We start from the raw sequence: 24,051 nt of genomic DNA, 5'->3' as shown, positions 1-24,051 counted from the left end.
TTCACCTGTTGATTACCAATAAAAACAAGTGTTCAGTTAATTGAAATAAAATGCAAAGAACAACTTTGCAAAAATATTCTTTAATGTAGAATGTATATCTTGACAAACTAATTATTCCCTGTGTTTATCTTCCTTTCAAGAGCTATTTCAGAGGGTAAAATTACATTTTATTTATATAGAACCCAAGAGAACATTGCTATATCAAGGTAATAATAAACAGTGTGCAATATGAATGTAGAATAATGTAATTAAATATAGAGAAGATCTGCAATTGTTCATGTCCCCATGAACAATAAGATAATTCATCACAGTATGTAGACTTCAGTGACTGTGGCACACAATGGAGTGATTAAGGATATACCATTTGTGTAGAAAATTTCCTTGTAAATGATGATGCCCAAAATAATTCGGGAGAACTTTTAAAGCATAATCTTTGCTGACAAATATTTTTTTTGTTGTTTTTGTTTTTTTTGCATTCCTCCCTGGTATACAACCATGTCTGGTACTGAAAGTAGTTCAGGTTAGAAGACCAGCTTTATACCCTTCAGTTCAACTTCACGATTCTGATGTAGTTTTAAGAAACACTGATATACTGTAGATCACAAAACCCAGGAGTGCAAACTAAAATGATAATGTAAATTGAAAAATTGTGTTTCGATACATTGATTACATGATTTCCTCCGCTAGCAACAGGGAGCAATAATGTCTAGTTTTTGACAATAAAACATGTACTGTAGTAATGGGAAATCTCTATTTTAGGGCCCCGGAGACCTTTGCGAGACATTTGTCTACCATTTTCTCTGAGAGACTTCTGGTTTAAGAGACCTTTAAAACCTGATGTCCAGGTGCAAACAATGTGAAACCTACACAAGCAAAGAGAGAATGTGCAAAGTCCACAAAGCCAGTGGTGAACATATCAGTTGATCGAGTGAGAGGCAGCAGAGGGATTATAGGAAGGCATTGAAAGGCTCAGAAAAATTCCAGATTCTAGCTTCTTTCTAGGAGCAAGCTGCAGTTTAGGAAGATGGATGTCTACCTTATTGCAGGACCCAGTGTGTGCAGACCCACATAGTCTCTTAACAAAAGGGATTTCCAACCTGCTTCAATGAGGAACACAAAGAGATTCTGCAGCAAGTCAAACGCACTTCCTTTTAAACTCACACACTGCATGCAGTGCTTGCACACATGCGTTGTGAAATTGTCACACCATAAAATGACACTCAGGCTGATGCAATTGTGCAGTGGTCCTTGGTGAGTGAGAGTGGGTGGCTGACAGAGGGGAGAAGAAAGCTGATCTGGTATATTTCTGTTTGTGTGTTGGTCTTGGTGAGTGCATGTGTGAGCATGTGTGTATGGTGTAGAAATGTGCAAACAAATAGGCTTGGTTTTTGCAGGAGATGTTGTGTGGGAAGAATAATATGAAGGGGAGATGGCGCCAAGATGCCCCCATGCTTATGGAGCAGTAGCTTGATCTGTCGGGCTTCTTGTAGTCTGCTTGGAAAGTTTTTAAAAGTAGCTTCTTTATTTGGAGTCTGAAAAAAAGAAATCATTAATCAACATGTGAGGTGGTTTCACTTCTTTAACGTCTGAGCAGAACTAGAACCATCAAATCAGTCCTATTGAAATTTTTTTGCCATTCTGTTGGGATTGTCATGCCTTACATGAATGGATGTGTTTAACACATTCATTCAGTGTAGCCTCAAAGGTGATGTTGTGAGTTTCGTTAAAACCGTAAAAAAAAATCAAGGCTGTATCCATGTTCACAATAAATGTTCCAATTAGTTAATTTATTCACTCATTGTCCAACCATTTATCCAGGGCTGGATCAGGGTAGCGAGGAGGTTCACCCCAAAACCATTCGTAGTCCAGAGAGAATATATAATTTCTCAAGCGTGAATGCACCCGTGCAACTGCAAAATATACAAACTGGACGTAATGCAATACTTTGCAATATAAAGCACTGATAAAACTGCTCCAAATGAGCTCTCAACCAACATGGGCTGAAGACTGGTTGTGCTAAGGCGGAATTTTCATGAAACCAGATTGTGTAAAGATGCAGCATCCTGACATAACTGGATGAAATAGGATCAGCACTTTTTTATATATATAGAACCTCTAAGATTATTATCATTTATTCATATATTATAAAAAATCATGGTATAGTGATTAGATGATGCACTCATCCCAGTGACAGCTGGGATAGGCTCAACACCTACCCCCACACACACATGCAAGCACACTGCCCTGACTCCAGGATAAGTGATTTAGCTGATGACTGAATGACAATTTTTTAACAGTTGCCTACAACAGTTACCTGTTGCCTCACATATATGTGTATATATATATATATATATATATATATATATATATATTACTACAGATGCAGGACCCAGTTAAGAAATTGATGCAAAAAAAAAAGTTTCCTTTCACATTTGCAAAGAATGCCTAATTTACCCTATGTTGTGTCATAATTTTGTTTTTTTTTTCTATCTGTTTGATTGTTTTTTTATTAATTCAAATACACATAAATACCAACACAATCTGTAATGAAGTCTGTTTTTCTAAGCCAACAGCATCTTTTTTCAAAATGTCTTTTTAAGTTACCTGAAAGCAGAGAACAGTTAATTACCGCTACGGCTAGATGTTGCCCAGGGCTTTGGTCACATCTGTGTCAGCTAACTGCGTTCCATGATGTTGTCGAAACTGACAAGACAAAATTTGCTTTTTGCTGCAGCTTTGATTCACTTTGTGGAGCACCGACAATTTTCTTTTTTTTCCCTTTTCTCTGTGCATTGAATTTTGGAGTTTCAAAGATTCAACCGATTGATTGATTCAGATTTGTTGCAATAATTATATATAAAACATCTATTGTTCTATTTATTTAAAGATTCTGCTTCTCCTTTTGGCTTTTCCCTCCAGGGATCGCCACAGCGTATCAACTTTCTCCATCTAACCCTTTTCTCTGTTACCTCCTCTTTCACACCAACTACCTTCATATCCTCCCAACTACCTTTAAGACCCCTTAATGTTAGGGGCCAAAACCGTTTTCGTATAATTGCTTCATATATAATGAAGAAGGAAGATTAGAGTCTTGTGGATCCAGATATATCTACTGACCTTTACGGCTTGAATCCAAAGAGGGTAATATGCGTCAGTAAAAGAGTTTAATTGGATTTCAGTAAATGTAGTAAACAAAAATTGTATTGAACTGATGATCATAGTTGGTCACAGCCAGCATTGCTTTTTAGGCAGGGCTTCATTTTAGAATGTTAAAAATCACTGCAAACTCATGTATTTTCTTTGTAATTTTGTACACTAATGATAAAAATAAACCCAAGGTTTAGCGATGATATATAATGAGTTAAGAGGTTTCTGTTAAGAGATAATGGTTGCTGTAATGTCACAATAGTTGCCCAGACAGTCCCAAAAGCTAAAACCATCCAGGCTCACCAAGTTTTCTGTCCTTTGCCAATTGTACTTTGTCAAAAGACTGACTTTTGACTCACTTAAGTTCAAGTCAGAGCAAAGTAAGTTTGAGAATTGTGTCTTTCCTTGCTGGAGGCTGCCAGTCAATGGACAGCCAATCTGAGGTCCCTCTGCATGCAGCCTGAGGCTTTATTAAACATTCATGCTTTAATTAAGCAATTTTACCGCTGCTACTTACCGGGTGATGATAAAAGTACTGCTCCAGGACGAGCACAGCGGGTAGACGTGTGTGTGTGTCTGGGGGGGGGGTTCCTATGTGATAGTCCATTAATTTCCTGCCATAAAGGAAAGAGTGAGGATTAGAGAAAAGAGTTTTTTTTTTTCCTTCTGCCTCCCTCATCAGTCATTTGTGACTGCAGGATAATGTTGGGATGATTGTAGGATGCGATAGGGATCCCTGTGTTGTCACAGCAAGTCACTGCTTGATATCTGCCTGTATTTTGCCTCTTTTCATGAAATCCTGTAGATTCAGAAAGATTTACCCCCAGCACACACTTTTGGGAGCCACTCCTTTACCGAGAGACTGTGAATCTTTGAAGGGTGAAATTGTGAATGAGAGGGGCAAACGAAAGCACTACATGTTCGTGTTGGAGGGCTGTCCGAGATGTGATGGCATTTTAGAGTCCCAGGGTGGTTCCTTGCATTTGATGACTTAAACAGATCTAGGCTTTCCCCAAACCTTCCACTTCCATATGTTGATTTAATGTGTTGACATTATACTGCGGGTAATGCTTGCTTCTTGCTGGTTATTTCTTGCTATTTTATTAATAATTTCTTCAAAATATTGCATGGCATATTATTCTTATGATTTCTTTGGGATTTTTGGTGAATTTATCAGGTAGTATATTGCACATACATATATTACTGTGTAAATGTTTGAGAGAAAAAATATAAACATATTGGTGTCAAAAATATATTTTTTGAAGAAAATAAATAAGATGTAGTTTAAAACATCTAAACTAAATTTGCCAAACAAATCTAAACAGATTATATGGACTATATGAAAAAAAAAAAAAAAAAACATGAATGCAGAAAGTGGCACTGAGGGGAAAAAAACACAGTGATTAATATTTGCTGCCATCAGACCTTTGAATATACATTTCATATGGACTGAAGGATCTTAAGCTTCAGAAATGTTTCCCAATGTCTTGTGATTACAAAAGAACTTTGTGGTGCCATGTCAGACATCCCAGTCTTCATCAGTAATTGGCTAGTTGTCTATAAACCCTGCCCCCACACAGCATAAGAACTGTCCATTTGTTCAGCTCTTCACAATATCCACAAAAATTGGATTAAAATGGTAGGTGCTACATGAATCTGCACATTGAAATGAAATTTAAGCTTGGCAGATCCGGCTGTTTGCCAGGCTAGCCATGTGTTAGATTCGGATGGAAAAAGTGTGTGTGTGTGTGTGTGTGTGTGTGTGTGTGTGTACGCGCGCGCCCATATGCTTGTATAGAATTGAATCTTCACTTCTGTGTCCTGAAGAGTAGCCAGTGGCTCTGTGGAATGGTTGTAATGGCTGCTCTCCTCAGTGGTATCACCTGGAATGACACCCAGAGGTGACACTGTCAGAACACACACCCTGTGTAGGACATTAGGTGCACACACACACACACTAATCCTTGAGCGAATCTTGCCTAAAGCCTGCCGAGTCCAAGTAAAGAACTCATTAGTGCTATGTTCCCTGTGCTCTTTAGCATCCAAGAAAATATACTGCAAGTTAGAAACCACACCTGTCATGTTTGAAGTACATATCAATATGCATTGCTTCAAATTTTTTGTTTTTTTTTCTTTTATTTATACATCTTCACCATATCATGGCTATTACAATGTTAGTTCAACAACATCAGTAGAAGTTTCTAATTAGTAAAATATATATAAACTCTTACTCTGATACATGCCCACACAGGTACACACATATATGCAATACAGATCTGCGGCCCACTGTATATTTAAATATCTATCAATAGATGTCCATTTTAAGGAAAGTTAATCCTGGATTCAACGTCTTATATTTTAATCCCCATCATTGGGCAGGCCAGGCTCACAAAGATTCATTTCGTTATCATTTACAACGTTTACATAACATTTTTACCGAACCATCATTCTATTCTCTGCCCTGGATGGTTCCTGGCTCTCTGCATTATTCATAAGATCCTGATAAAGGTCACCTGGTCTAGCATTATCCCTTACTTTCTGCGGACTGGGCACTACTCCAGTAAATCAATGCTTTCTGCACCCATCATTTACAGTTAAATTAGTAAACTAAACATAAATTCCCTTTTTGCACCACAGCATATTTGGTAACACTTTTTCTTGTGATGCAAAGACAATTAAGTGAATCACTTTTCATGAGCTGATGAAATGGTTTTATCATTTTTCCTTTGCACTCATTATAGAAAATCGGTTCGTGAATAAGCAGTTTGATTTCATTGAAATTATTTGGATTAAGTGACTATTAATTCTTCAATTCGGTGTATTGTCACATCAAGATCAGTGCGCATTTTTGAACAGGCTCTCTTTTACATGCCTGAATACGTTTTTTATTTTTGTTTTTTTTCTGTCTGCTTTTATGAGTATAAAAGGCAATTTCAGACATCCTTATCATTATGTGGTATCAAAAACCAAAAATAAAATAAAATACCCCCCTCAAAAAAGTGAATTATAAAGAGGTTATTGACTCAGACTCCAAAGGCTCAGAGGGTCAAATCTCTCCAGTTTCCTCTAATTCCCTTTTGTCTCTGTTACTTCAAGCGTCACTAGTGTGCCTCTGCTTACGATGTAACCGATACGTTTGCCTTGTATTTTTCGGTTCTTTAACTGTTGAAGGTCATAAAAACCATCTATGCCTGCTGAAATCAGCTTGCATCCACCATATGTGTAACTTATTTTAGGAGGTCATGATAGCTCGCAAACACCACCACCAAAGTAAATATATAACAAAAAATATGCAATTTAGCTTTTGCAAAGCAATGCTTTTCTCAGACTGTAAAGCACTTTTTTTATGCCAACACCATCAGATATCTCAGTTTGGAGCAAAATAATCTGCATATCACTTTGTGGATTGCAGCAGTCGACCGATTTTAGATAAAATAAAATTCTGCAATATGAACTCCTGCATGCAGAGCCAGATAGGTACAGTAGAAACTCACACACCCATTACTAATAAAATGCTTTGTTTTTTTTCTATTGTCCATTTAATTTTTGTCTCCTCTTGGTCATCCCTGGTTTACACAACCCGTGTCTGCATCACATGACTATGTTTGCTCATTTGGTAGTAATTCACATTGTTTGAGCTGCTCTACTATCATTGACTGCATTGCTGCTGAAAGCCCCAAATATCTAAATTGAGATGGCTTTGAGAATGGCCAATGTTGATTCATATTCTACATGTATGCTTTTTTTTCTTCTTCTTATGAATCAAATTGGTTTTGCAAGACAATTTAGCTGTAAATCCTGCTGAATAGACAGGCGTCTTTGTTTCTGTAACCCTGCAATTTGGGTATTGAGGCAAAGGCCTAGATGTTGAATGACAGACACATGATTCAGACTTCTGCTATTGAAGGGATATGTTTATCCCGGATTGATGACTGAATATTTTTATGTTAAAATTCTATGACACAATATAAAATTACCGGTACTGTTATTTACTACAGAAAATGTTACTTTATTGAGAAATATTTTGTGACAATGGAAAAACCATACTGAATTATCCCCAAGTCCAACAATAAAATTCACTTCCATGGGAACGTTGTTCAAAATTAGTCGGAAATATATGTTTATCTGTTTTGATGTTCAATAAGGTTACTTCATTATCATGACCCAACACTCTCCCAGCATGCATGGACACATGTCTTCTTTGCCCTTTCTTAGCAAATAAACTGGCAAAAAGGAAACTTTGCCTTGCTTTTCATTTCACATTTTTCAGCATTCCTTATGGCCACAGACAAAAAGATGATGGTACATTTAATAAATGAAAGCAGAAATGGAATGCAAACACTCAAAAGGCCATTTTTGATGTGGCCAATCTTCTGAGTTATTGTATTGTTCTCTCCATCTCTTTTTGGCTCATCAATCTTCATGTTGAGATTGTTTGCAGAGTGCTGTTTCCCTCAAACCAGATGAAAACTAGAATTCTTAAGTCCTTTTGTCAGCTTTCACAAAGGGTAAAACAACTCATCCACTTTTTCTCCAGTTTAAATCTAACGGGTCCCTCTGCAGCACAGAACCTTAAGTTCCCACCGCATAACTCAGTTCATCTTATGTAAAAAAAAACTCTTTCTTAAAGATAAAGGCACAGCTGTTCCTGCTAGTTAGTACACCAGTACTTTATGACAAGACACACTGTCACATAGGAAACATTACTGGGCTTGTATATCGCCATCTGTCGAAGACCTCAGCGAAGAGCGTTAATGATATTGAGCCATTTTTTTATCTTAAAGGATAATGTTCTGAACACAGTTTGCCGGTTTTAGATCCTTTGCTAATGTACACATTTTAAGATGTGAAGTGATATATTGTGAACGCTGCTGGTCAATTATCATCAGTTCCATAGGAATTTAGAAAGAACTTTTTGAGTATGTATATATGTGTGTGGTACTTGTAGTGGGCAACCAATAGCATAAAGTAGGTTTTGACCTGACACTTAAATCAGATTGGTAAGAGTGAAAGTCTTTATCACACTCGAAGACAGAACTGCCAGCTGAAGTTGCTTCACTTTATGAGGCGCGCTCAGTTCCATCTCTGTAGACTTCTCACCTCTCCATCCATGAGCTCATCCAAGCTCTGCGAATCCTTCCCACCCCACCAGGGCGGACACTTCACCAGACCCCCAGCCACCTCCTTCCCCACGTTCCTCTCGGTCTCTGAGTCACAATGCAGTCACCATCCCACACTGTGTGGGGAGATGAGGGCTTCTGATGTACTGGAGTGTTATGAAGCGTGGGAAGAGCAAACCGCATTGCTCAGAGATTTGGTGTGCTTGCATGTGTTTGTGTGCCAGTGCAAGACTTATAGGTTAGCAATCCCTGGATGGTGCTGAATATATTTCACAGCCCATAGTGTGCCGTTAGGGTTCAAAATGTGCAACTGAAGGAACCACTAAGAGAAATAATGATACATTCATCAGCTGGGGAGTGAATGAAGAAGCTACAGAGAGCTCAGGACACAGCAGAGCACAGCGGGGGCGATTTTCAGCTGTAATGGCCATGTGGGGGAAGGGTGGGGAATCCACTCAAGTCCATGGAGGAAATAGCCATAAAGGCTGTGGTCGTTCCCATAGGAACACTGCAGCCTGTACTGACCGCAAGGGCGCTGAGAAAGGCAACCTGTAAACACCAAACTAAGTAAAAGACATCCTCACAGCAACTTTATTTGAAATCAACTGAATGGAGAGAAAAAAAAAAAATGCTGAGATGGAAGGCAAGCTGGTGAAGACCTCTAAAATAATTTGACAGAGATGTTTGTCGAGCAAAAGAAGCGTGTGGCATTCAGCAGCTTTGCACAATCACCATGTGAATACGCGGACTTCATAAGTACCAGGGATGGATGTGTGAAAAAAAAGCAGGACAAAAACCTTTTTTCTGGTGAGCTGTCAATCAAACTGGAGAGAAAGTAAGAAAAACATCTGATCCCTGTTGGGAGGGACCTTTTTGGGCCTCTACTTATTGTTCCCTCTGAAGTGGGGCATCTATCTTCGGAATTGAAATGTCTGGTTGGCTGACCTGCACCTGAATCAAGGGAGCTGCCTACATCGTGTATTTATAGACAATGGGTGTGGGCAGAGAGGGTGCTGCTTGTGAAGGTGAGGGGTCCGACATTTGTGCTCCTTATCTAATGTCAGCACATTACGCTGATTTGACGTTGTTGCAGAATCTTGGATTCCCACTCAGGTCTTTTGGAAAAAAAAAATGATAAAGCTAGAAAATATGTTGTATATTTTCATATGAGCACATATTAGTCACATATTAGGCACATATTAGGAGCACATAAATGAATGCTCCTTATCTAATATCAACAATTTGACAGTGTTGCAGAGTCTTGGATTCCCACTTAGATCTTTTTTTTTGGGGGGGGTAAAGCCAGAAAATATGTTGTTTATTTTCATATGAGCACATATTAGTCACATATTAGGAGCAAATAAATGAATGCTCCTTATCTAATGTCAGCCCATTACACTGATTTGACGGTGTTGCAGAGTTTTGGATTCCCACTCATGTCTTTTGGGGAGAAAAAAAGGATAAAGCCAGACAATATGTTGTATATTTTCATAAGAGAGCATATTAGGTCAAACATTGATTGGATCTGATTGATGCAGCGATCAAACAAAGATTCAAGTAAGATTTGAGGCTTATGTAATGACTCACTTTCCTACCATTAATAATTGCTTAGTTACTCTACCAGTTCACAGACATTTCTTGATTTGAGATCAGACACTCCAGGTTTAGGGCATCTGGAATAATTATGATTGAGATCAGTTTTTGTAAAAAAAAAAAAAAAACATGTCACAATGTATCATTTTAAAAGCACTTTTCAGAATAATGTTGGTTTAACTAGAACCATCATCTTTGAGAGCAATTAGACATGAATAAATGAATGAATTAAAAAAAAACAACAATGAAACATTTTGCCTACAAACAAACAGGGAGCCAGTCAGATTTCCAAGCATCCATTTCCTGCAGCATTTTTGAAGGCATCCTCTGTAATCCCTTCCATGATGTCAAATTGTCAGACTACAGGCACTAGAGCTTGTCCAGAGGCCAGATGCGTAAACACTTTGTAAACACAGACTGGCCTTTTTTTCACATTGTCATTCTTGTTGGTGGTTTATGTTAATGGGTCTCCAGTTTGAATAATTGAATTGAATAATGTTGAAATGAAAAAAGCAAAAAACAAAAAAACAAAAAAATCAAAAAGAATGATTAAATTTGAATCCAAAACATGTTGACATGTAATAATTATTTTCATGAGCCACAGTAACTACTGCCACACATGCTTGCTTTCTTTTTGTTAAAATCCTTTTAGAACATGTAATGTATCTTTGCCAAATATCAAACATGATACTACTGATTTTGGATTTCTTTCTGGTCAAATACTATTCATTGTAAGGCAAAAATAGTATGAACTATATATGATATGCATCTATGGAAGAATGGGACCCCACTGAAAAGTGGCCATGACATTTGACGAAGTCATCCCTGGTCTAGAGCTCAAAAGCCAACCAAATTAATTGCTGAAGTTGATCTAGTTTTTGTCAATCATCAAAATAGCAACTCGGACGGCAAACAAAACGTGTGTCTACCTGTCAAATTTGCCAACCGTCAGTTCAGAATGAATAAAAGAGCTTCTCTTGTTCACTCTACCACCCTTTTTTTGTTTTATTTTTTTTTTTTCAGAAGGATGAATAATCAGCAACAGCGAAGGAAAACAGATGATATATGATATGTCCATCTCCATTCATTCATGACTGTCAGTAAACGTGCAGTTATTTAATAATGTTGGACCTAATGTTTGCCAGATTGCATATGTCTAACAAAGAGTGTGTTTTCTTTTATTTCTGTTTTGTGCATTGGCATTTATATATCTGGTCCCCGAGTGTTCACAAGTGCCTCACACACCCAGACCCTTCAATTTTTTGGCAATTTCCACACTTCTAAGACATTGTCTTGAATGTGGTATTAGAAAGGGGGTGTCTCTGTCATTCTACTCACATTTGAGATTGGGCAAATTAGGAACAATATAGATGAAACAGAACAAATAGTGTGTGTGTGTATGTAAAACTAGGAATTCATACATACACCCTTGCAGTAAAAAAAAATACTACCATTCAATCTATGATTGACTGAAGGAAACATGTTTTTTTCCACATAACATGAAGCTTCACATTGTTTTCAAGACCTTGCCTTGAACCATCTTCAAATGTGCTTTCTCTTAATATATTTCAGCTTGCTGTACAGCCACATAAACAAGACGCATTATTGAGCATTACTGATTTTTTTTTTTACCCTCTCACCTGAAAGAAAATTAGAAACAAAACCAGAAAACCAAATAATTTGTGAGAAAAGACTGACCGCTCACACATAGCTCAAGTGGATACATTAGACAAGGCCTAAAATGTTGTGTCCAAGCCACGCTGTCATTGAAATGTGATAAAGTAGCAACTCATTCACTGCAAGTGAACTGCAAGTGGTTAAAAGCCCCAAGCAGAAAGCCTGAAGAAAGCATTGAAACTTTGAGACAGCCTCTGTGTACAGACATGCGTATTGCTCATATTCTCTAGAGAGAGTGGCAAAGTGGCCTTGAGCGACACACTCAACCCTTAATTCCATGCATAGCGGCCCTTTTGTGAATGGCACAACACTGTATCAACTTTTACCCGCTGATGAGGGGAAGAGGCCACTTTATAACCCGAGTCCCTTTACCACTTTGCATATATTTGTTCAGTTCAGTTTTCACCCTGTACATGAGATGACCCCGCTCTCTCGGTCACCAGCTTCAGCTTCACATATAAAAGGCAGGATTTACATCATGTTCCTCCAGTCCTCACTTCCTCTTCATAGTGAGATTTTATCAGAAAAATGCATCACAGAGTGTAGAGGTTTTTTTTTTTTTAAACCACATTGATACAGCAGAAAGAGACACAAAATGACCTTGGTCTTGTAAGATTACCTCTCATACATTCTCTCCAAATACTGTTTTACAGTCGTTAATATCTTTTCAAGAAGCTTTTTTTGTGAAATAAGGATGACATAGGGTTTTGTAAACTACATAGCAATATTCATTTATCTGTTTCATTACATAGTTAACTTGGGGACGAAGACATTAGCAGATTTCAAGCCTTGACTAAGAAATGCAGTTATGGTCATTTCACCTGTGTTATTTCTGTAAAAGTTTATCTTTGGCTTTTTAAATGTATTCATATTATTATGATTTTATCTTTTCATATATTTTTGTTATTTTTTTGTTGTTTTTTTTGTTCCAGTGAGGATAGGGTTAAAGTAATTAAATGATCAAACTCTTTACCACATCATGTATCTCACATATCCATTCATCATAGGATGCTGTTGGAACTGTAGTATTACATTAACATGATTTACCGTTGCTTATGTTATGTGACACAAAGCTCAAAATGTTCATCAAACAAAGAAATGAGTCACACTGGTGAGGTGAATGACATATCCGTCAGTTGACATGAGCACATTGCAGTTTCTGTTGTAGTGCTGTTAGAAATAGTAAAGCACTAAATGTATTTTCATCAGCGAGAGTCATAGTGAGGTCTTCAGAGAAGAACTGACAAGTGTTTGATCCGGCTTCGTTTCATGGTTCTATTGACAATAAGTTGCTGAGTCCACCAGAATGGTAGATGATGTCTGCAATCTTTTATAGCAGCTTGAATGTCAAGAACACCGTGACTGCTCAGAGCAGTGAGATGAGGTTGAATCACACTCCAATACAGTGAAGGTGAAGAGCAGGTGTACCAGGGGTAGCATCCAGAGGCAAAGTGGCGGTGTGTTATTGTGTTGGTGGCAGCTTGCTTAATGTCACAGACGCCCTGGCAGGGAGCTGATTGGGCGCCGGGTGCTCTGCAGCAGGTTCACCTGCCGGTTAAGCTTCCAGCTCCCCAGAAAGAGGCTGATCAATGGGATGCAGTTGTGTTGAAGTGTTCCCTTTTTTTTAGCATGGTATAGAGAATAGAAACAACAGGCAAGTGAGGGAAGCAAAACTGGAGAGGAGTGGCATGGACTGAAAGCATGTACAGGTTGGAGTCTTTCATTAATCAATGTTTAGACACATTTGTATAATACATTTTGGGATTCATTTTCTTTGTATACATTTTCGGGGGGGGGTTCTTCTTTGTGAACCAATGGCCATTTGTAAAAGAAAACAATTTAGATTTTCTGACCTTTACGTACGTAACAAAGGGTTAATTTCGAAACAGAAGAGAAAGTTAATGTTTGTCCAAATAGATATGATAGCCCTATGACTATAATCACGCTAGGATCCAGAAGACCAGGAACAGACTGGCAAAATGAGAAACGGCAGCTAAATGACAGGAGATGAGTGATGAGGAGAATGGGCAGCTGTATCGAGTGACATCACACATAATCACAAGCTTATTGTTAGCTTTAATTCATTGCACTGTCATTATAAATGACCACAAGAAAAAAAGGAAACTTACCCAGAGCAAATGTGCCATGTGTGGCTTGTATCACATGTGGTTTATATATATATATTTTTTCTTAAATACATCATGCAATCAATGGTATACAAGATACTCACACTCTTCCTCAAGTAAGAAAGAGAGTGTGGGTGTTTGTTTTTTTTTTTTTCTTTCTCATGAGTTAACTGTAATTATAGTCACTGACCTTGGGAGTGGAGGATGGGGTGAAAGGGTTAGACATGTTAGAGTGTGTGTACGTGTCTGATGTGTGATGCAGTTGGTTCCAAAATTGAACTTTTAGAGAGAGTGGTTTAAACAAAACATGTTTTCGCTTGTGTGGGTAATGCCTTCCGAGAATCTTAAACCTACTCGAAACCCACCAAGGCAGATGTGTACTGCCTTCTCCTAGTGGGGGAAAAAAGGCTGCTGTAGGCAGGTGGAAGTTATTGTGGCTGAACAGATTCAATAATGTCATGATTGCATATCATAAAAAGCAACTGCACTTTACTGTAAAACAACTGCTCACTCCCTGAAGCACCTATTATTGCAGATTGTGACAGGTGAAGAACAGACTCCCCTTGCAGATGTAGCGTTATAAGACTAAGTGCTTTTATTTTACAAAATAAATTAAGCCAGCCATCCTTTTATTAAAAAGATTTACTTGTATGTTCTCTAAAATGTAGTTAAATTAAACCTTTTGTTGGAGACTGACACTATTTTTCAACTGTTTCCTTTCCAACTATACAGATTTCAGAACTGAAAAATTTGAAAAATACCTTTTTCTGGAGTTTAGATCCCCTGTGAGTGTCAACTGAGCAATCAAAATGGACAAGAAGATGCTTGTCATGTTATATAGTGAAAATATACATCCATCGTTTGGGTTGTAGTGATATCGTATTAAATTAGTATGTGGAGAATTTGCTGCAGTTACACTGCACAGGTCAAACAGAAATATGTATAACACATGGGACCTGATTCTGTTTGACTAATATATTCATTCATTTACATCATGGGAAATATATCAAGTACAGTTGTCACAATTAAGTCAGCGGGTACAAAAATACTGTGTTAAATGCCAAATTATGCAGCAAACAACACTTGCGGCAAATATGAGAGATATTCCATGTATCTGAAATGCTGACATTGTGTTTGTCAGCACCCCCCCTTTTTTTTTCAGCCCCTTTTCATTTCACATCTACTCTTATCTGGCCAAACATTTTTCCCTCCTCTCACTCAATTCCCCTGTCTTCTCTACACCCTCTTCCCTCCTGCTAGCTCACTGCCTGTTATCTCCCACTTGCAGTTGACTGCTTCTGTCCTCTGGGTGTCAGCACTCGCCTTATCCTTCATTCAGCCGTACAGCTCCATATGAACCGCGTGCCCCATTTCTGCCCTGCATTTTTGTGTTACTATGATTATTTCCTTTTTCCCCCTCTCAACTCTTGTCTTTTTTTCTGGCTTCCACATCCCCTTCTACTCTCCCTCCTTGCCTTGTTTCCCGCACAGTTGTCAGCGTCGCACCTCAACCCCCCATCCCTTCTTCAAATCACAGCCCTTAATGTGTGTGCACTCACTCACTCACTCACTCACTCACTCTCTCTCACACACACACACACACACACACACACATATACCATTAGATAGGGTTGCTGTAGATCTATTGATTGAGAAGCAGTGTGTGTGTGTGTGTGTGTGTGTGTGTGTGTGTGTGTGTGTGTGTGTGTGTGTGTGTGTGTGTGTGTGTGTGTGTGTGTGTGTGTGTGCGCGTGCGTCTGAGGTTTTGGAGGTTAGATGTAACTATTGATGAGTTGGAAGCTTCAGAAACTAGATCTGTAACAGGAGAAGCCCAGTTTGAAACAGAAGGGCAGGGTGACTTTTGGGAAGTTCATTAGGCACAAACTTGAGGATAACAGAAAAAAAAACACTCAAACTCAAGGGCCAATCCAGACACAGGACAATACTTTAAGCCTAGAAATGACTATTTGTGTCATGACTTGTCAAAAACATAACGGCCCTTCATTTGATTGACTGAAAATGATTTATTGGAGACAGAGGCCAAATCAATTCTAGACGGTGATAATTTTCTGAAACATCTACATCACCATTGCAGAGCAGCACATAGCATGTCACATCATAATATTGGATCTCTTTCCGTGAAGTTGTTTGAAAATCAGTTGATGCTATTATACCTGACTAATGGTTCATGAATTGTAGGTATGTCACAGTCTTATTTAAAAATTAACAGTGGATCTGGTATCTCTGCCGTCTCTTGTTGATATTTTGCAAATTCATAAACATGTACATGGGTGGAGGTTGATGGATGCAGGTCTTTTTTGTCTAGTCATGCACCCGTAAGTAAGTGGAAAATGAAAAATCAAGTGAAAAATCATTGCAAATCTTCATGTGTAAATACATTGTCAACAGATTCGTTCAACAGATTCATCACAAATTTGAAAATGTGACTGAGATTTATTTTTTTCAGAAGTCATGTGTATTTTGATTTAGGGGTTATGGGTTTAGGATTCGGCTCTTTCGGTTTTTGGCAAAAAAGGTGAAGAAATTTAAATGCCCCTAAAAATGTAGCTTTTGATTTTGGAAGCAGCTGATCCATTTGACCTTACTCTTTTGCCTGCAAAGATGATGCCTCTCTTGATAGAACACCCACAATTAAAGTTTGCCAGATTTCTTAAAATCTTAAGTTTTCAACACTTTTACTCAAGGTTTCTGTAGTTGCAAGGGTGAGGACCGTGTGTGTGTGTGTGTGTGTGTGTGTGTGTGTGTGTGTGTGTATTTTAAAGAATGCTGAGGCTCACAGTGAAGCAGGGATTTGGAGAGTTAAAAGAGCGAGGATGGCGTTCTCAGCCACGCCTGCTACCATTTGCGGGGGAGTGGTGGTGTGTGGATGTGTGGGTGTGTGTGTGTGGATGTGTGGGTGTGTGTGCGTGTGTGTGTACGCACAGGGGGGCATTGACAAAGCCCCTCTCTGAATTATTGAGAACATAAGGAAATGTCCTTGCAGGGACAGAAGAACACTCAATTTTTCTCCCTTGCCGAGTCTGATTATTGGTCAGGGAAGAAAAAAAAGTTCATATTCTCGTCATTGTGTTTTTTATCCTGCAGAAGAATGAATCTTATCTCTAAATGGACCCCCCCGCATCCCGCCCCCACCACCACCACCACCAGCACCACCACCATTTTTTTTTTCCCTCGCTTTGCCAAAGCCTTCATTTGATAGAAGGAGCTTCTGTCCTCTGCTCCAAACTGCAGCTAATCTTTCTTTGTATTCATACAGCATATTTGTTCAAAATAAATCCCGAATGATTGAAGAGAGCAAATGAAGGTTATTCTGCTGCATCATCCTCACCTTATTGCCTATGAGTCCAGAGAAATATGCGAATATTGTGAAATGTGCACTGTAATGTTCGTAATATAAACAGGAGATGCGCAGAGAATATTTATGTTCACTTTGTAAAATGAAACATGAAAATTGATTCTTGTGCCATATTTGACAATGTAGTGTTTCTGTTTTAAATAAGAATTTTAAAGAATTGTTCAGAACAATTATACAGCAGTCATTGGTGTCAAAGATCTGGTTGGTGTCCACAGCAAAATGAAGAGTGGTCCCTAGGGAGGGGTAAATGCAAGCTGGCAGTATGAATCGGAGTTATTCAAAATATGAAATAGAAAAATATTATTAAAAATGTTTTACTGATCCTAATTATATCCGTCCATCTATCCATCATCTACCGCTTATCCTGCACTCAGGGTAACAAGGGACGCTGGCGCCTATCCCAGCTGTCATCGGGTGAGAGGCAGGGTACACCCTGGACTGGCTGGCAGTCACTCGCATGGCCACATATACCTGCTGCATGTTTTTGGACTGTTGGAGGAAACCGGAGAACTTCATACTGCGAAGCCAAAGCACTAACCACTGTGCCACCCCCTAATTATATCCATTATGTTTATTTTATAAGATAACTGGGAGTAGGGGGTACTGTTTACATTTGGAATTGAAGTGTGTGAATCGCTTTTAAACATTAGTTGCATCAAAACATTCCATATCACATTTGATATATTGAAAAGATACTACATTACTAATGCTAATACTGATGGACTCAACACAATGATTTTCAACCATTTTTATAATTTCCTTTCATCCATATCGTTTACCCAGCACTCAGGGTTGCTGAGGTGCTTAACCCCAGCTGCTATTGAGAAAGAGTCAGGTAAACTCTGGACCAGTCGTCAGCCGATTTTCCACACACTGATGTAATACCATTCACTCTCTCATTCATACATCTGGGCAAATTAGAGTTGGCCGACTGTGTGCTTTTTGACCGAGGGAGGAAACAAGAGAGCCCGGAGATGTCGACACAGGGACAACATGTAAACTCTCCCGTTTGAATCGAACCCAGGACCTCCTTGCTGTGAGGTCACTGCATCACCATGCAGCCCTTCTTGAAAATATAACATGTAAGCGCCATCTTATTTTTATGAAGAGTGACCTAACACTCACACCTGTCCTGGTTCAGATGTTTTCTGAAATTGTAGCTTTCCATCTTTGAAACAGAATAATAATGTGGATTAAGTTTTTGGCTCGGAGTTGATATGGAATGGATGACTAGCTGAATCCGAAAATGGAGCTCTTGGTGTTGCAGAAAGAGTTGATGGATATTTTGCAATCAAACATTTAGCTGTGAGACATTGAGATAACAACCTAATCTTTCCACTGATTGATAGAAATTGCCATACTGCTAGACCAGTTTGTTGATGGTTGCTCTTCCAGTGAATTAACTGGTTGTTTTATGCCAGCTCAGGTGATTGATTGTGATAGCAGAAACATGGGCACATTCAATTTCACAGCCGTAAGTAAATGTTAGGTCTCACTCGGTCAGCTTGCTGACAACAAAAACATATTGATGGTGATCACTGGTGCCTGCTAATTTCATTTCTGAGGTTAAAGAAAATCGTTTACACATTTGGACTCTTTGCTGAAATGTGTCTCTTTCAATCCATAAAGTCTGACTGATCGCACTGACAAGCCAAGATACAGCTGTAAAGGAACAATGTGTGTGTGTGTTTGTTTGTATACGCAAGTGTGTGGCCCTCTTCCTCCCAAGCCCTCAACCCTAAGGAAATTGATTTGCCAGTAATTAAAAAATGTGTGTCTGTACTCCGGCCAACTCCATGTTCTATTCATGTAGATTAATACATATTTGTCATCGCCTGTGGGGGATGAAAGGCATCTGTCTGCGCCATTAAGCTTTTACGATCGTGCGGGACACAAAGAGAGCACTCTTTACTTGCTCCTCCTCATTTCAACACACCTCGAGTGGAGAGCATTAAATCAGGGGAGCCAAACAGGGGATTTCATAGTGACAATGGCATCCATCACACCTCTGTTTTTAAAGTGAAATCTCCCCTCCAGTCCTCCTTTAAAGGGGAGATACCATCAGTCTAGGAGGTTCAGCTTTGGACCTTGTTTTGCTCACCTCTGCTGGTTTTATCCACAATGTATCTCATAGATGGGGTTTGTTGATTTGGATTATTTTGCTCCTTAACAGGAGTGTCTCTTAAAAAAGTTTTTCTTGAGAACAAAACATAAAACCCATGAGTAAGAGATAAGTGTATTTATTGTATTCAAAAATAAATCAATAAAAGAGAAAAGAGTTAGGGCAGTTTGAGGAGCTTTGGTAGGCCTAGGGCTTTTCTGCATATTTAGTCCAGTATTAGACTGACTGACACTCATGATGAGAGGGAGACTCTCATCAGGAACAACTACACTGCTTTAGAATAATTGATCTTCCATGCAATTTTACATATTTGAAATGTCTGTGAAATACACCCTTGTTAGAGAGCCTTAAAACTTTCTACCCCCCTGTACTGATTGCTCTTCAGGGGCACTTGCTGTCGGCTGGCTATGAGGCTTTTTAATACAGAAAAATATTTATACTTCTCATAGCATAATGTCAAAGTGGTCAATATCACACCACATAAAAGGTTATATCATGTGTATTCTCATCCAAAGACATTGTAATTCATATCATATATGTGTGTAATACAAGTAGTAACCATGTTTATATCATGAAATTCTATTTAATTTCTCATTTAAGTAGATATTATATGAAAATATATCTTTGTTAGATTGTTACATGAAATCAACTTCTATTTAACCAGTAATGTATACCTTGTTTTATGGCTTGGTATGATAAATAAAAAAGTAATCAAACCTTCATATACCAATCAACAATCAACCCTTTATTTACCAATCAATATTTTATATACATGTGTGTGTGTGTGTGTGTGTATGTGTATATATATATATATATATATATATATATATGTGTGTATGTGTATTTGATACATTGCTGATTTTTCCCACTTGCAAAGCATGGAGAGGTCTGTAATTTTTATCATAAGTACTCTTCAACTGTGAGAGACAGAATCTAAAACATAAATCTAGAAAATCACATTGTATGATTTTTAAGTAATTAATTTGCTTTTTATTTCAATTTGCAATCCGTAGTTGACCTGGCCGTGTTTTTTGGGTCGCTGTCGTGCTGGAAGACCAAGCCACGAGCCATCTTCAAGGCTCTTACTGAGGGAAGGTGGTTGTTGGCCAAGATCTTGCGATACATGGCCCCATCCATCCTCCCCTCAATACGGTGCAGTGGTCCTGTCCGCTTTGCAGAAAAGCATCCCAGAGAATGACATTTCCACCTCCATGCTTCACGGTTGGAATGGTGTTCTTGGGGTTGTACTCATCCTTCTTTTCCAAACACAGTGGGTACAGTTTAGACCAAAAAGCTCTATTTTTGTCTCATCAGACCACATGCACTTCTCCATTCCTCCTCTGGATCATCCAGATGGTCATTTGCAAACTTGAGCTGGGACTGGACACATGCTGGCTTGACCAAGGGGACCTTGCGTGTGCTGCAGGATTTTAATCCATGACGGTGTAGCCAGCCGTGTAGTTCTGTGCTGAGCCCTCACCTTCCTCATAATCATTGATGCCCTGCAAGATGAGATCTTGTATGGAGCACCAGACCGAGGGAGATTGATCGTCATCTTGAACTTCTTCTATTTTCTAATAACTGTGCCTGCAGTTGTTGCCTTCTCACCAAGCTGCTTGCCTATTGACCTGTAGCCCATCCCAGCCTTGTGCAGGTCAACAATTTTATCCCTGTTGTCCTTATACAGCTGTCTGGTCTTGGCCATCATTGAGAGGTTGGAGTTTATTTGATTGAGTGTGTGGAAAGGTGTCTTTAATACAAGTGCAGTTAATAAAGGTAATGAGTGGAGAACGGGACAGCTTGCAAATGTATTACTTAAAAATCATTCAATATGTTTTTTCTGGATTTTTGTTTTAGATTCTGTCACTCACAGTTGAGGAGTACCTACGATAAAAATTACAGACCTCGACCCGCTTTGCAAGTGGGAAAAGCTTAAAAATCAGCAGTGTATCAAATATTTGTTCTCCCAACTGTGTGTGTGTGTTGTCTCCTTTAGTTCAAGTTTTGGAAAGATGTCTGGCCATCTCTGATATGGTCATATGTGCATTATTACATAAAGGGTTCCGGTTCTTAATGAGTAACTGGCAATGATGTTGATGGAAATTTAAGTTGTGTCCTGTCTGTTCTATTTAGTTTGGAATCATAAAAATTGAATTTAATTCAAACTATGATATGAATTATCAACTTCCTGAGAGCCTTTTTTTTCAATCTAAGTGCCCAAAAAAGTAAAAATGACATAATAAAAAATTGTTTTAACCGCACTCATTTTTTTGAGAATGTGTTTGACTTCACACATTTGGTCTTTGGTGAAGCATATACATATATAAATATCCTGCAGATTGTTAATACAGAAAAAAAGAACATTTTGAAAGGAAAAAAGATGAAGATTTATGTGTCTGCATCTGTAAAACATTTCTATCTTCAACCAATCCTTACTATGGTAGTTTTTGAATTCTACTGGTATAAACAGCTGAAAACCATTGATATGTGAGGAGTTTACTCTTGTATTTGAACTGTAAGTTACACTTGCTATTGAGACATCTTTTTGATTCAAACATGGACAGCTATGACATTCTATTTGTGTTTGTTTGTCCCCAGAGGGGTGGAGTTTGTGGGGCCAGTGGGCAGAGTGCAGCAGTGAGTGTGGAGGCGGAATTCAAACCCGTACTCGGACTTGTCAATCACATCCTGAAGAGTCCTACCAATGTCAGGGGGTGGTGGAGGAGGGCCAGCCTTGTAACTCACAACCCTGCAGCGGTAAGCCCACCCCCACCTCTGCCTCTCAACCCCCTCCAGCAACTGTGTGTGGATTCATTTGTGAGTTCGCATTGGGGGTTACACTTCAGCATGCAGTTTCAGCAGTGTTCAGAGCAATCCAGTTTCATTGAAATGTGTTAAATGACCATGAATTCCCATCAGTGCATTACGTGATGTTGGCGCCACATCTGTGAAATATGTTAGCATCATGGAAACAATGTCAACTGAGAGTAAATCAGAGGAATTACAAAAAAAAAAAATCAATATCAGGAGAAATAGTTGGCTGGTGGTTGGCACCAACATGACAAAACTTTTATCAGTATTTTTTCTACTCTTGTTTACAACATCGCGTTTCAAAAATCATAACCTAAACTAGAGTGTTTCCATTACATTAACTGTATTGCTGTAGCCTAATCTCCTGTTTGTGTTTTCATTCATGTAGAAAGTTAACTGGTCATTTCATAAGGTAAAATGATATATGTATGAACATAGATAGATAGATGAATAGATAGATAATTCTTATTGAGGAATAGTATGTTAATAACTGTAAAGTATTTTTAGGTTCAGGCTGAAAAGCCATTGGTTAACAGTCAGAAAATATTATCGCTTGAGTAAACAATGCAACTTTAATTGATGACAGAGCTCAAACAGCCATCTTCTGCTGCAATTGTTTTTTGTTGATACCAACTCAGCCTGTCTCCTTAGAATACTTCACAGTGATTTTACTCAATATGAAAAACAGACTAGTAAAGAAAAGTGGCTCACACTGACATTGTGTCCACAGTGCAGTCCACAGTGCAGTGCTATATTATGATATTAACATATTATAAGCTATCATCACACAATGCAACATTAAGAGGTCCTTATGTCACATATTTATATATAAAAAAATATACAAGCTTTTTTTTTCATGTTTTTGATTTGTTTGCCTATCAATGATCTATGTGCAATTGTTTTTACTGAAGGAGTGCATGTTGGAGGGGGACTTTGATGGATGAAAGAAAAGGACAGTCACAGTTTCCAAGAACATGCATGTGCACTATGGATATTATTATCAAGCATACAAATCATGGTACTTACAAGTGGTCAGAAGAGGCAAGAAAATGAATACATTTTTCGCTGACAAACCACTCTGACAAGAGAAATATATTGGTGTCTATGAGGGCATTTGAAAACACTGACCTATTTTATAATTCAAAGAGAACACACAAAACACACATTTACAGCACAAAACATCCCAAGTTTGGCTGATGCTGATCTGAGTGACCAATAACGTCACGGATGTGTCCCAGCTATGACGAGCAGCTCTGCTTGCTAACCCCCGACTCCTCCCCGGCCTTGCCTCACCCCCCTTTAGGCAAAGGCCGGCATCTCTCTCGCAGCCAATCACTCCGCTCAGTGGACAACCGCAAGCGTGATGATGTAGAGAAGCCCCGCAGCGGACAGCAGAGTCCTCAGACAGGTAAGATACCAGACGCAGAGGGAGCCGATGCATCAGTCACTGTGGCAGCTTGGGTGACCACCACATTTGCAAAACACAAACAAAACAGCTGACACAAAACATCTGAAGCGGTGCTGTGAATACACACATCTATCAAAATCTCCCAAAGCAACAAGTTGTTCTCAATGGAATAAATCCAACATGAACCCTAAATGAATATATGGTAATTTTATCTTATCTGAGGTCATTCCAGGATGATGTTCCCTGTCTGTAAAATGTTGAACATCAGGCAGAATCCTCCCTGTCTGTTAAAGTGATGCTACACCCAAGTTCAGTCGACACAATCGTTTATCCCATCTGTGTAAGGTTCAGTGGTAAAATGTACTTTTGCGCCTTCCTTCCAACAGTAAGATATCACATCATGTCCAAACAACTTTTGATTTTTTCCCACTTAAATGCTATTGTACATTTTAGGTTAGGTACTTCTTGTGACAAGCTTCTATACTTCATCAAGTGGCTGTTGCTGTTCCATTCTAAATGAATAAATACTTGCTGAGACAGACAGATAATCAATGAAGGATTATTTTAAATAGATAGATAGATATCAGTATTCACCTCCATTTTCTCCCATTATGGGGAGGCTCAACATGTACAACAGCATTCTGTATATATAATTTAATACTGTCATATTA

General features: G+C 38.7%; 1 protein-coding gene across 5 annotated transcripts in view; it reads left to right on the top strand.

Annotated features, from left to right (window-relative positions):
• adgrb1a (adhesion G protein-coupled receptor B1a) overlaps positions 1 to 24,051 on the top strand; it is a 143,470-nt gene that overhangs the window by 38,514 nt on the left and 80,905 nt on the right. For all 5 annotated transcript variants that reach the window (XM_086154902.1, XM_086154901.1, XM_086154903.1 and 2 more), the window contains exons 3-4: positions 21,760 to 21,918; positions 23,276 to 23,380. In XM_086154902.1, coding sequence (XP_086011028.1) covers positions 21,760 to 21,918; positions 23,276 to 23,380 — 264 coding nt within the window. The remainder of the gene's footprint in view (positions 1 to 21,759; positions 21,919 to 23,275; positions 23,381 to 24,051) is intronic.

The sequence above is a fragment of the Fistularia commersonii genome, chromosome 11 (assembly GCF_037954325.1).
Source record: "Fistularia commersonii isolate RoL2024-O1a breed Wild chromosome 11, RoL_Fcom_v1.0, whole genome shotgun sequence".
Lineage (NCBI taxonomy): Eukaryota > Metazoa > Chordata > Actinopteri > Syngnathiformes > Fistulariidae > Fistularia > Fistularia commersonii.
This window is presented reverse-complemented; position numbering and strand designations above follow the sequence as displayed.